Source organism: Echiichthys vipera (assembly GCF_963691815.1).
Source record: "Echiichthys vipera genome assembly, chromosome: 11".
Lineage (NCBI taxonomy): Eukaryota > Metazoa > Chordata > Actinopteri > Perciformes > Trachinidae > Echiichthys > Echiichthys vipera.
The window spans coordinates 25,588,735-25,602,369 of NC_139836.1; the positions used below are offsets into that span (position 1 = coordinate 25,588,735).

At 44.8% G+C, this 13,635-nt stretch overlaps 1 protein-coding gene across 1 annotated transcript in view; it reads right to left on the reverse strand.

Moving 5' to 3' along the window:
* meis1b (Meis homeobox 1 b) overlaps positions 1 to 13,635 on the reverse strand; it is an 82,816-nt gene that overhangs the window by 41,323 nt on the left and 27,858 nt on the right. Inside the window, exon 8 of the mRNA XM_083923589.1 lies at positions 2,718 to 2,863. Coding sequence (XP_083779715.1) covers positions 2,718 to 2,863 — 146 coding nt within the window. The remainder of the gene's footprint in view (positions 1 to 2,717; positions 2,864 to 13,635) is intronic.

Consider the following 13,635-nt stretch of genomic DNA (forward strand, 5'->3'; position numbering starts at 1 on the left):
CTGAGGGTCCAAGTGTGAGGGCGAATAACAGAAAATACATCAAGGTGGGTATCCAGACTTCTACCCTATTCTGTTCCACTGTCTCTCCACTGTCATATCCTGCATTTTGTTTATACTTGAGAAGCGTCTGACTCCTTTATTCAGGTTTGTGTAGGACCACAGCACCCTGCCATGAATTTGTGTGCGCATACGTCCGTGCGTACATGCGTCTGTGTGTGCCTAATTGGCATTGTGTCTATCTCTAAGAGGCCAGACTCACAGCATCCACCCCTCTGTGAAACAAAGGCAGGCACAGCTGATGATACTGTGGATGAGCTGGGATCAGCCGCCCGTGTTTATATTTGTACCAGCGGAGACCGAGAGACATACTGCCAGTGTAAGAGATACTGTAAATGTTTTTGCATTAGATGTGCTATGTGTAGCATTTATAAACACAGACATATGGTGGTGAAATTAACGGTGACACTGTAGAAGGATGAGTGTAAACAAATGAGACCACTGAAAGCATTTATGCGACACCAGTGGTATTGTTAATGTCATTGTTGCTGAGAATTAAGACCACACTACCCATAAACAAAGATGTTGTTCTCTGCCGCCTGGGTTTCATTTCTATTTGGCTTTGTTGGAGAGGACGTACATACGTTGGAAGTGATTTTTCTCTCAACCTTTCACTTTACTTCTCAGCTCTGTTTGCACTGTGATAAAAAAAAAAGCTCCTTCCTGTTTTGGGCCATAAAGCAATATATCCAATGTGCCATTGATTGCCCGTACGTGTGCATGTTTTAGTTCCTCTTTCTCCTCTTTCCTGGGAGAAGGATAAGACTGATGGATCCTCCTTATCCCCCTCTTCACCTCCTCGCCTTATCCTCCTCCTCTTCTCCCTCGACACTCACTTATATCCTTCCCACTGTTTGAGATCCAACAGTGCAGAAGCCTCCCATAAGCCAAACTCATGGTGTAATATGACACAGTAGGTGTGTTTCTGTGTGTGTGTGTGTGTGTGTGTGCATATGTGTGTTTCACTCGGCAAATGTGTGCTGAACAGTATTTCCACAGACAGGATGTGTGTATGTTTCAAACACCTTTCCTCTGTAGCCCCGAAGGTTTCGGGGGGTGTACGGGTTGAGGTCAGGGAGTTGGAGGAGATGTTAATGTGTATTTGTGATGATGATGTGTGTGTGTGTGTGTGTGTGTGTGTGCGTGTGTGTGTGTGTGTGTGCAGGGTGATGGAGAGCCGGTGGTTTGTGAAGGGGGTGGTGAGGGTCAGATGGAAAGGGGAGAGCACAAAGAGAAACAAAAAGTATAAGAAGCCTTGTGAGATGTGTGTGTGTGTGTGTGTGTGTGTGTGTGTGTGTGTGTGTATTCTGTGTGCAGATATATAGTGTACACACTGGGAGAAGTTCCTGCAGTTTGCCATTAACACCGCTGGAAACAGAAAAAGACTTTGTACATCCACTTAAACGATACAAAGCTACAGATAGACAAAAAGTGGAGCCCATACGATATCCATAATCCAACAACAAAATAACTTTACCCAGCATCCTCCCTGCTGGCTTGTGCAATTCGAACTAACACCCTCTCAGCCAAACTGTTTCGTGGTCCACACAAACTCCTGACATGAGCAGAAAGTGTGTGATGCAAAGCTGGTTGAACTTAGTTTAGCACTAGATTCAAATTGTCATCAAATAAAACACCATGCAACATAAACACCGTAAAGGTGTCCCTATTTCAAGCTTTTTAAAATGTAAATTGCTTCACCCATGAAATCCATCTACGATGCAGTTTACTTATGTAATTTTAAGTGCTGTTGTCAACGTATTGCATTTGCATTTCATCAAATTAGATTAGATTATTCCTACTTTTTTATGTATTCAATCTAGCCTGACATTGAGCCTGAATTGCCACTTTGTTTACATTTGATATATAACTTGAATAATTGAGATGTGAACGGTGATTTAAAGGTCTTAAGCCTGTTATAGTTTGAAACATGCCAGCGTTTTTTAAAGTCTCTGGAACATGTTTGTTGTGTCTGTTCATTGGTGAATTGATGATATTGGTATGATAGAAACTAGAACGTGCTGGCTCCATCTCCACAGTTACATTGGTGTCTCAGTGTCGAAATACATTTTTTCCCACACTATTTCCCCATAAAACAATTTGCAATGCTGTCAGCTGGTGCTAACAGCGTTGCTTTTCCACGCTATAATTGAGTAAAAAATAAAGCCAAACCACAGGTCTAAGCAGCATCGCAGGCATCTGCTAAATAATGACATATTTGTTCTTAATAAGGTTCATCTATGTATCTGCAGTAATGGCCAGGGGCGTCTCTCCTTGGCTTCAACCTTATTCAGTTTCAGCAGATGAGGAGCGAGAGCGCAGGCTGCTGAGATCGCCGGCAGATTACACAGGCCTGTGTCTTTGAAGTGCTCACTGTACGAACAGGGATGAATTGTGGAGAAGAGGGATGCTCTGGTGGTGTGTAGATGTGTGTCAAAGTGTGTCAATGAGTGCGTCTGTGTGTACTTTTGTGTGCGAGTGTATGTGTGCCAAATGAGACAGGCGCAGTTCTAGAAAGATAGAAAATGTGTGTGCGTGTGTGTGTGCTTGTGTGTGTGTGTAAGAGTAAGAAAGCCTGTAGCTGTGAAGTGAAGTTCAGTGTGCACACATGATATGAAACTCAGAGCAACTGAGAACAAATGATGTTTCATTCAACTCACTGTAAGGTGCTGAAAGAGCCATGCTCTCATAATGTTGGTGGCCACCTTAGGGAAGATCCCTCTCTTCTTGTTGCGCTTCTTTTCTTTATCCGGGTCATCGTCGTCCCCTGTGCTCGGTGAAGCCACGCTGTTGTCCAGGCCATCACCTGTCACATGACAAGAAACCGGAAGAGAGAGAGAGAGAGATCAGACAAACGGTTTGTTTACTTCCTGCATTTGCTGCGCCTCTGCATTCAAAGGGAATAAATACGATTTCGAAGGAATTCTGGGGGGCTTTGTATGCACAGTCAGAGGGGTATAGAGACACAACAATGGCAAGCAGAGAATGGCTGGAAAACAGCACCTCATAAATGCATTCATTTTTAATACATTTATAAATAACCCTGCCTTTCATTTCTCTCCCCCCGCCACTCGAAAACACAGCAAGTGCTCGCATCTTTCTGCGAGAAAGAGAGGGAGAAGGGGAGCACAAAGGACTTGTAAGGTCGCATTTCCCCACTCTCCCATCCAAGCCTGCGCAGAATTGAAAATGACAGAGAGATTTAGTCTTTATTATCCTGAGGGGAAAATAGTTATTGAAGCGTCGCCCCGGCGCATTCTGCCATTTTACCTGAGGTGGAAAGAGTAACACGCCACTACAAAAGGGGAGGTTGCGTGGAGGGGGGGAGGCAGGAAATAAAAGGAAAATAGGTGGAAAAAAGGGAAGTCAGAGGCACAAACAGCGCTAACAAAGCTAGCTGCTTTTCATAACAATGGCGTCATGGCTGCTTACAGCAACCTGTAGGGCTTCGATAAGACTCTATTAAGGCCAGTTAACCTCACCTAAGGGGAACACTGAGACAGCTTAGAGTATCGGAGCACTGAAAGGAAAAGTGAAAGGATGGGCCTTTTCTCTGCATTCAGACTCAACAACATGACCCCCCCGCCACATACACACACACACACACACGCACACACTCACACTCACACACACACACATACACAAAACTACCCAATTACTGTACACATTCAATACAGCTCCAGAGGAAAGAAGAGGCTCTTCCCATCTGGCTGTGAAAAGCCTAATTGTTATTATCATTATTCAAAAATGCAAGCCACCCTCAATGAAGATGATAATCATAAAAGAAACATGAGGCAAGGTAAACAAGTGGCACCCTCACTGCAAGAAATTTCTGCAGCTGATAACTGACTTTTGTCCTGTGCCGCCTCTCTTGACTGGAAGTGAGGGGAAGGAAAGAAAAAAGAGAAAAAAACACACTGAAGCAGTGCACAAAATTGGATCCAGTTATTTATTGATTACACACAAAGCACTTCTAAAGCTTCTAGGTCTATTCACTGCTACAGGAGTAGATAACTGCATTTGAGCAGGCCCGCGCTCCACTAACTTACAGAGGGCGACACCCAGCACCTAGCTAAACCCTAAGCCCCCGATTCATCGATAATTAATGGGGATGTTGGCGCTAATCCGGTTGGAGATGACTTTTTTCCAGGCTGCCACATCAATGGAATAATCAAGGGTCTAAAACCCAGGCCTTTGCTCCCCATTACCTCGGGCAAAAGAATTCCTGAAAGCATGCCTGCAGGGCACCTGAATTATATACACCATTAGGAGAGAGAGGCTCTCAACGATCCATACGAAACAACTCTTGGCTAGCTCTCACTCTCTCTCTCCGACTGTTCTGGCAGAAGGAGATACATATGCACACATATTGAAGGTTGTTTAATGAACCCTTCTGTGGAAGCGGAGGTGACGCTACAGAGGGTGGGCGGGTGGGCGGGGGGTAAAACAAGAGCTTGATTTTCATAGATGTTGCACTACTGATGCAAATGCCACCCACTGCACATTAATATTGCACACGTGCATATAAAGATGGTGGTAGAGTCGGGCTACTGTAAGCACCAAAAGGTCAAAAAGCTGGATTGGGATGTCATTAACCCCTGCCAGTTCACTGTAAATGACTAGATAATCTGTTGATTTTGTTTCCGATTAATCAATCAATTGCCCATCAGAGTTTCCCAGAGCCTGAGGTGACTTCGAAGGACAAGTGAGATTTAAAGATATTCAGTTTACAAAACAGCAAATCATTACATCTGAGAGAGTGAATCTTTGACTCTTTTTTTATGAACAACTTCAACAATTGCTCAGTTATTGTTGTCAGTTTACTAATCCATTAATTGACTGTTTCAACAAGACACATAACCCCCTCAAACACTCAATACAATGTCCTCTTTACACCCAGCTCCTAGATCTCTCTGCCTCTGTTTAAAACCACGCTCACATTGCAAGCTACAGTTACATCATTAGTCCGGGACAAACGCAGCCTGGGCTTAACAAGTGAGTTTTTTTTCTGTCTACTGTTTCAGGGCTAAAATACACCCACTACTCTGTCTCCCTCTTCCTCTTTCCCTCTCTGCATCTCTGTGTCTGGTGGAAAAGAGGGGTGAGCCGAGTCGAGGCCCTGTAATCTAAGACCAGATTTTCATTGGAAGCAAATGCTTTCAATCCGTTGTAAAGACCGGATCATGTTCAGCAAAGCCTACAATAACAAACCTAGGGGCTTGTCCCATGTGAGTTGGTAAAACAGAAGCAAACGGCTGCAGTACCAGCTCAGAGCATGAGTGAGTGAGTGAGTGTATGAGTGAGGGAGTGAGTGTATGAGTGTATGAGTGAGTGAGGGAGTGAGTCGGTGAGTATGCACGCGAGCATAGCGAGCAGGTCCGAGAGAGCGGGTGAGCAGACAGGCTCAGGGAGAGGTGAGAAATCGTGAGAAGCATGGAGAGAAGTGGAAACAAGGCAGAGAGAAAACACAAAGGGAACAGAGAAAGCACAGAAAAAGTCATGAAAGTAGTTCTTCTCATCAACAAGTTTGTATGAAATATGTATGGTCCGTAAGTGACTGTGACTTTTAAGGTGAGAGTTAGGTTTAGGCACCAAAGCTACCGTTACGTGACCAGTTAAGCTAAGGCAACAAAGGATGACGGTTAGATTTAGGCACTAACAACTGGGTTAAGCTTAGAACAGAGGTTGAGGTTTGACAGGATAAGTAATTAATCACATACCACAATGATGCATGATATGAAAGAAGTAGGTTGCATTACATCTTTAACGCCATCATATCTGTCTCGTATCAATGAACCATGCGGAAAGAACACAGTAACACTACTTTTGTTCGTGTCCAACGTACACGAGATCTTCTCAAAACATTAACACAAAGTGTGTGATGAGGAAACAATTTGAATTGACCCCCGATTTTGCAGCTTGTAGGCAAAGTTTGACCGTTTAAGTCATGCATAACCCAGGCCCTACGCCACAGGAGGAAACCTTACCCCTCCCAGTATTTTCTTCCCTTCCCAATACTTCTAAGTAAGTCTGACCTATAGACACTTACTTTACCTAGGAGGGGGAAAGCAGGGAAAAAAAGGACGTCAATTTTATTGGCATTTCCATTTTCACTGCAATTTGATACCAATCACCTCTGCGAGGTCTGGGGCTAATTTCTGCTTCGCCTTAACTCGAGCAAAGCAAGGGAAGAGCGGGAGGTGGGAGGAGAGAAAAGAGAAACACTGGGAGAGTGAGGAAGAGTGACGCAGGGAAAGGTGTTGAAGCTGTGTCTGGCGTCCATGTTGGGGAAATGTCTACGGTGTCACCTCAGCTTGAGAGAGAGAAGAAGAAGGGTCCAAAAGGAAAAGAAAGCAAATGAGAGATGGAGAGGGTAAGAATAGGGAGCGGAGAAGTGGATGTGGAATAATCAGGGAGAGCGAGGGAAAAGAGAGGGTGAAAAAACTCACTGAAGGAGGCGATGAAGGAGGGGAAAATAATGGATAGGAGAAGGAAGAGATGCTGTGAGGCACACTGGAGTTAATCAACTGAAGAAAAAAAATCAGACGCAGGACAATCAGTCAGATCGTGTCCACTGTAATGCAGATAATTCTTTGCTCTATTTTGCCCTTTGACGCTGACATTTTCTAACACTGAAGACAGGACTTCAGAACTGTCTTCTACATTTGAAAACATGGCATTTTTAAGCATTTTAAAGTTATTCTGAACAAGTTTACGTTTGTGGAAAAATGAGACAATCCTGTTGTCAGCAGCTCAGCATTGTTTTACACTTGTCGGTAAATGTCTGTAGCATAGTCTGGATGCACTTGCCCTTAAAGCTGATTGATCTTGGGCATACTAAACTGACCAGATTCCAACAATTTTTGTGTGTTGGTCACTTTCACTGTTTATTCGATCCTGTTTCACCTTTATTTTTCCGTATTCCCATTGAGATTCAGAACCATTTGTACGTGGAGTCCTGGCCGAGACAGCGGCGCAAAAAGTTTCCCATAAAAAAAACTGCACACTTGAATGGGCCGAAAACTTCTGGCATGCGAACGGCGATTTCCAAGTGTATCTGCTTCGGTGTAAGCGTGGGCTCAGTGATGTCACCGCCAGTTTATCATTCAGCCAATACGCCCTTTAGTCGGTCAGTCAGGCAGTTGTCCACTCTGTAGTCCACTCAGTCAACCAGTAAACTCTAAATCTAACCAGTCAGTAACCCAGCCAGTCTATAACAAAGCAACCAAGTCAGCCAGCCAGTCAGAAAGCGACCTTGTCAGTCAGTCAGAAAGCTAGCCAGGCAGCTAGTAAGCCAGTCAGCCGATGAACCTGTCGGTCACTCTCCATACACAGGCTGCCAGGCTCATTAAGAGCATCAGCAGGCTGTAACCCTGGGCTGCATACATACAACATGGGGTAGCTAGGCTAGCAAGCGCCAGTCTCCCCACCAGGAAAAGCCACGAGCACAACTCTGGGCCTGGCCAACTGATCGGCCATGACAACGTCTTTGCAACTAGTTAGAGGAGGGGCTGGGAGGGGGAGGGGGGTGAATCAATGCAGGGCAGTGGGGGTGCATGTTCGTGTGTGAAGAATCCATGCATGCATGGATGTGCATTCGCCTGTATGTGTGTCTATCTCTGTCTTTCTTTATGCATGTGTGTTTCCAACCACAGAGGCTCTGAATGTCGCGTGTGTGCGTGTGTGTGTGTGTGCGTGTGTGTGTGTGTGTGTGTGTGTGTGTGCGTGTGTGTGTGTGTGTGCGTGTGTGTGTGTGTGTGTGTGTGTGTGTGTGTGTGTGTGTGTGTGGCAATTAGGGAGCAGGCCAGTGACTGGAAGGAGCCAGGGGCAGTTGAAATGCCCCGGGGCCAACCAAGGGAAGGAATATTTTATCAGTCCCCTCACACGCTGTATACAAAAATACACACTCACGCAAACACACACACATACTATGAGCAAACACATAATAACGTAACAAAAAAAAAAAACTAGGTTAGCTTTCTTCATGTGTTTTCGCTGCCTTCGTTAGAATTAGCTAAACAGACACTTACTTCCATGCTCATTCAGCCTTGATGGCTTTTATTTAAGCCTTTCCGCCACTTCATGTTTCATTCCTGCCTTCCCCTCCTTTCTGCTTTATTACTTTTCTCTGTCCCCTTTCTCTCTGTCTGCTGGAGTGTGGGGTTGGGGTGGAGGATATTTGCACAGTGTGGGGATGTATGATGAGCTACTGTTATTGCACGTTTTCTTTCTTTGTAAATCATACAGCGGTAAATGATATTATAACACTTAAATATGGTTTAAAATTGACCTAAACTGGGTTAACTTTGTTCGATATTCTCAGTCCCAGTGTCTTGCTCTTCAGCCAGTGAGTACTAATGATGCTTTCTCTCTTCTGTCTCTTCGTCTGCCTCTCTTGTGTCTTTATCACATCTCTCTGTCTCAAGGCATACCCTGACATTATCAAGCAGTATCTAGGCTAATCTGTTATGATCTGATTATGAACCATCTCTCAGCGTAATACAGATATTGGTACTACCTGCCCCCTCCACGCGGGCACACGTGCCATTCCGAGGTGTCAGCCATTTTTCTGCTGCCTGGCAAATTAACAGCGGCGGATTCACCAGTCAGTCATCTGCGAACAGCAATCTTGTCAGCCACGTCCCTTCTAGCGCAACGCGAGAGAATAATGACATTTAGCTTTCTAATAATTTTTCCTTCGTACAGGCACTGCTGAGCTGAGGAATAAGGGTTATGAATATTAGCTTTGTGCCAGATGTCATGAGTGGGATCCTGTGTGAGGAATCATTCACAGATGGCTTAACATTTTTGGAGGATACTGTGAGATGTTTTTGCAAGGTTTTATAGCCTGTGGATGGACTCAGTGGGGGAAGGAATGGAGACAGGTCTTTTGAGCTTATGACAGTGCATTATACTGCCGTATCTGATGCAAGAGAGAGAGAGAGTGTGTCTTTCACTTTGAGTGCGACCTAGAGCTGATCTCTCATGGGCCACTCCTAGAGTTTCACACCCCAGAAAGCTCACATGACCCTGGGTTGGCTGCCCAGGCAAGGCCCAGGCCTCAGGGACCTGCTATCCTGTTCCACATGGGATACACACATCTCATATTGGCAGGCGAGAAATTCATGCATTCACACACACACTCAAAACATGATACATGAAGCGCGCACATGCATGCTGATGTACATTCACTAAAGTGCTCTCCTTCTCAACTGTGGCACACGCACACAAACACACACTCGCAGACACATACATTGCATTCCCAGAAATCCTCAGAGAGGTAAAGAAGGGCTCGCAAGAGGGAGGGAGGGAAGAAAAAAGTGGCGTTTATTGTATTCAGGCCATTCATAAGCTCTAGACTTGGGGAGGGGGGAGTACAGGGGGATGGCGGGCAGTGGGGGGTTCCTTTTGCATGGCTCGGGAGGCCCCTCCCACCTGCAAATATTCTGAACATGCAGGAATTCCTTGCAACACAATTCCCAAGCAGGGGTACATTTTCAAAAGCGTCTTTCCCTTTACCGCACCAAAAACAGACACTTGAACACGCTCTCGTGCACCAAAGTCTTCCACGAGGCAACTTTCCAATAATGACTACCAACTTGTTCTAGACCAGTACACACACACACACACTTACTTCAGTACAAAACACTCTCTGTGACCAATGCTGTTTTACCTCCCTTCTATTCCAGAGGAGAAGGAGAGACATAGAGAAATCCCCTCGAATGCTCTACAGATAATGACATGCGCTGTCGACAAAACAATATGGCTAGTCTAGACTTCCCTTCCTGCCTTTGCCAGAGAGAGACACTCCACTCTTTTCAGATGTGCTCAAAACTTCAGCGAGCGCATTTGGATCATATTGCTCTAAAGAACAGATTAATGTCTGCAGAACATACAGACTACGATATAATGAACGGATTAGGTAGAAGAAGAAAGTTGTCGTTATTACAAAAGAAGAAAATGGGACTTGCCAGGTAAACAATCACGGTAGAGCTAAGTAATTGCTTCCTGTAATCAAAGACAATTCCACTGAAGTAATTACAGTAAATAAAGAGTGCTTTGCAATAACAAAGCAGGTTACTTTGAATGATGACAGTTGTGTGGATCGGCGCTGACAGATTCAATAATGGCAGTAACTGGTGAGTCATTTACAAGGGTTATTTGTAATTAAAGCACACTGGAGACTTCTTGTTGTGAGAATCCGAGCCAATTTTGGAGCAATTATTTCATTTGTGGTGATCTGACGAGGAGGAGATCAGGAAGCCGGAGACAGGGAATGTGTTTAAATAACAACAAAAGGAGAAAAAAACAACACAGGCCAGTTATTATATTTATGAGTTAATTAAAAGCTGCAGAGCTTGAGGTCTACAAGATTCATGTGGCTTTCGCTAGAGGGGATTTCAGTGTGCAGTATGTTGTCAGTGCTTACATTGAATGTAAGTGGACATTGGTGCATGTGTTTCCATGTGTTTCGTATTAACATGTGTGCAGGTAACATTGTGCACTTAAATCGATGAATCAATTAGTGAATCCACACAAAAAAGTGATGTCACGAGCTACTCGAGCTGCTTTTCTTAGTTTTCTATGGTTGTAAAGTTTCAATCAACAAGCCGTCTGAAGACATCTAATTGGATTCTGGGCAATTGTGCAGGGTATTTGTCATTGTTTTATGAAATTTTATATACTACATTAGTAACCTTTTATGAAATATTGAATATTAGACCTTTGTTAATGCTCATTTTCTCTGTGAAATGTTTCTGTTCCTCTGTGTGTTACGGCTAAGGCCCATCCACTGTTGGCTGAGAGAGAGAGAGAGAGAGATAGAGAGACAGAGACAGACAGAGAGAAAGAGAGAGAGAGAGAGAGAGACACAGAGAGAGAGAGAGACAGAGAGAGACAGAGAGAGAGAGAGAGAGAGAGAGAGAGAGAGAGAGAGACAGAGACAGAGACAGAGAGAGAGAGAGAGACAGGGAGAGAGAGAGAGACAGAGACAGAGAGAGACGGAGAGAGAGAGAGACAGAGAGAGAGAGTGTGTGTGTGTGTGTGTGTGTGTGTGTGTGTGTGTGTGTGTGTGTGTGTGTGTGTGTGTGTGTGTGTGTGTGTGTGTGTGTGTGTGTGTGTGTGTGTGTATACGTGTGTGTATACGTGTGTGTGTGTGTGTGTGTGTGTGTGTGTGTGTGTGTGTGTGTGTGTGTGTGTGTGTGTGTGTGTGTGTGTGTGTGATCAGGCCTGTTGACATAGCCATAGGTGATGGCAAAAATGTCAGTGTAAATGTGACTGCTCTCTCTGTGCCATTTTCCCGTAAAGGGTCATCACCACAGGCTGCCTGACACGCTGGAAACTGCCTCAAGCGCAGGGCACCGACACGACATTAAACTGCAGTATGCCTCCGCACACAGAAACACACACATACACACACACACACACCGACTGCCTTTTATTCCTACTTCCAGATCAGTCGAGAGAGAAAGAGTAAGGGGGGAACGAGACAGAGGGTACAAGCTAAAATGAAAGTGTAAGGCGAAGAATTCACCCTTTCATGTGGAGCACTTTTGCTGTGTAACTATTGATTTTTCCCCTCTTGCTTTTGTGTTGCCATTTTCTTTTTTTTCTAACCTGAAGACAGAAGGCCAGACTCGGTTCAAACGAGAGCACTTGTGAGGGGGGCCCACAGATACTCTGCCTCAGTGCAGTAGTCTGAGGCAGAGTCCACACACACACACACACACACACACACACACACACACACACACACACACACACACACACACACACACACACACACACACACACACACACACACACACACACACACACACACACACACACACACACACACACACACACACACACACACACACACACACACACACACACACACACACACTGTAAGATTCCTTAAATGGTGCCTCCTTTGCTGCTTTCTCACTCTTAACTCTCACTCTCTCAATTGTTTCGCTGCCTCTCACATGGCTTTTGACACCTTCGACTCGGCAAGCTTCAGTCAAACCCTGCACACAAATGCACAGAGAGTGAGGGAGAGAGTCAAATGGACGTGGAAGAAGAGGGGAAGGGGGGAAGGGATGGCAGAGAGGACAAGGACTATGACAAAAGCTAAGAGCACTTAACAGCACAATGGCACGGCGGCCCTTTTTTCCAAAAGTCAGCTGATGTGCTGAAGGGCGTTCAAAAGTCCTTCAATGTAGACATGGAACAAAGAGAGGGAACCTTCAGCTAAACTAAAGGGAAAACATCCTACATCAAACTTTGTTGTGGACTAACAACACATTCTAACAACTCAAACCCTCTTAAACATATTTACTCTAACAAACCATCAAAGTATCCTTTTCAGCAAACTCAAAGTAAATCTTTCTCAGCACAAAAACACATTCAGCAGCCCTCTACTTAGCTACAGTATCCAGGTATCATTTTTCACCACTCTGAATTTACTCCAAATACATCCTGTCAGTGTCCTGAGCTTTTTTACAGATGAGCTACATTTACTGAAATTATATCTTGCAGCACCAACTTGTTTAATTCAAACCATCCTATCAAATCTGTCCGTTTAATGAACTAAAATGAAGTGGAAATGTATCATTTCAGTACCGACAGTCAATCGGTTGTGTCTGTAATCATGGCTTCATGTATGGGTGTATCGCGCCATGGACTTAACTCAAGTTTCCCCTTATTTTACCGAGCTAGCACAGTGTGTACAGCTCTCGCCTGTGTGTGCTTTTTTCTACGTGGTTTCTATTTAAATGACAGAAACCCTGATAAAGGCTTTGAATGCAGAAGGCTTTTCCCACTCATGCTAACCTATCAGCGCCAGCCAAACTGCAGTACATAGTTAGATAATAGAGGCACGCTAACCCTGCGGTGGCACAGACTAATAATAGCGCATTCACTACCAGTGAATTTTTTGGGGGGAATAACAAGGTTTTAGTGCTATGACGGAATATAATACGGTCTGCACCCACAAGCTCAGGCTACTGAAGGGGCGGTTAGGAAAACAGGATAAGTCATTATCAGAGCAACAACCTACTCTATTCACTTGCATTTACATTTTAGGGTCTTAGCTGGTTTTTAATGAGTAAACAGGGAACTGGGAAAGTGTTACAGGCTTCTTTCAACCCGGATCGTAAGATATTCACATTTCTGATATCCCCACGACTCCTGTTTCATAAGCTGATCTATTAAATTAACCCATAGATTCTCCCTCCAAAGTAATGCTGCGTCTCCACTTCCTCCTCATCGTCAATGTGTCCTTGATAGGCACAGGATGTGGTGTTGTGGGGATGTGGAGGATTTGTAGTCCTATCAGCCTCCCCATACGCAGCCCTGATAAGACGTGCGAGACCGGGCCAGAGGAAGAGGAAGTGAGTGGGTTTACAGCAGGCCTATTTCCTGTGGAGCATGGGCCCATGTGGACGGGAATGATATGCCCCCCGTGGACGCCGGCGCTCTCGCCACACAGTCCCCACCAAGTCACTTCCTGAAAGAGGCAGCCCTCTCTTGGGGTGACTTCCTGTAAAAGTATGACCTCTCCGCCTAAAGAGAAGTAAAAGACCTGGGAATGAA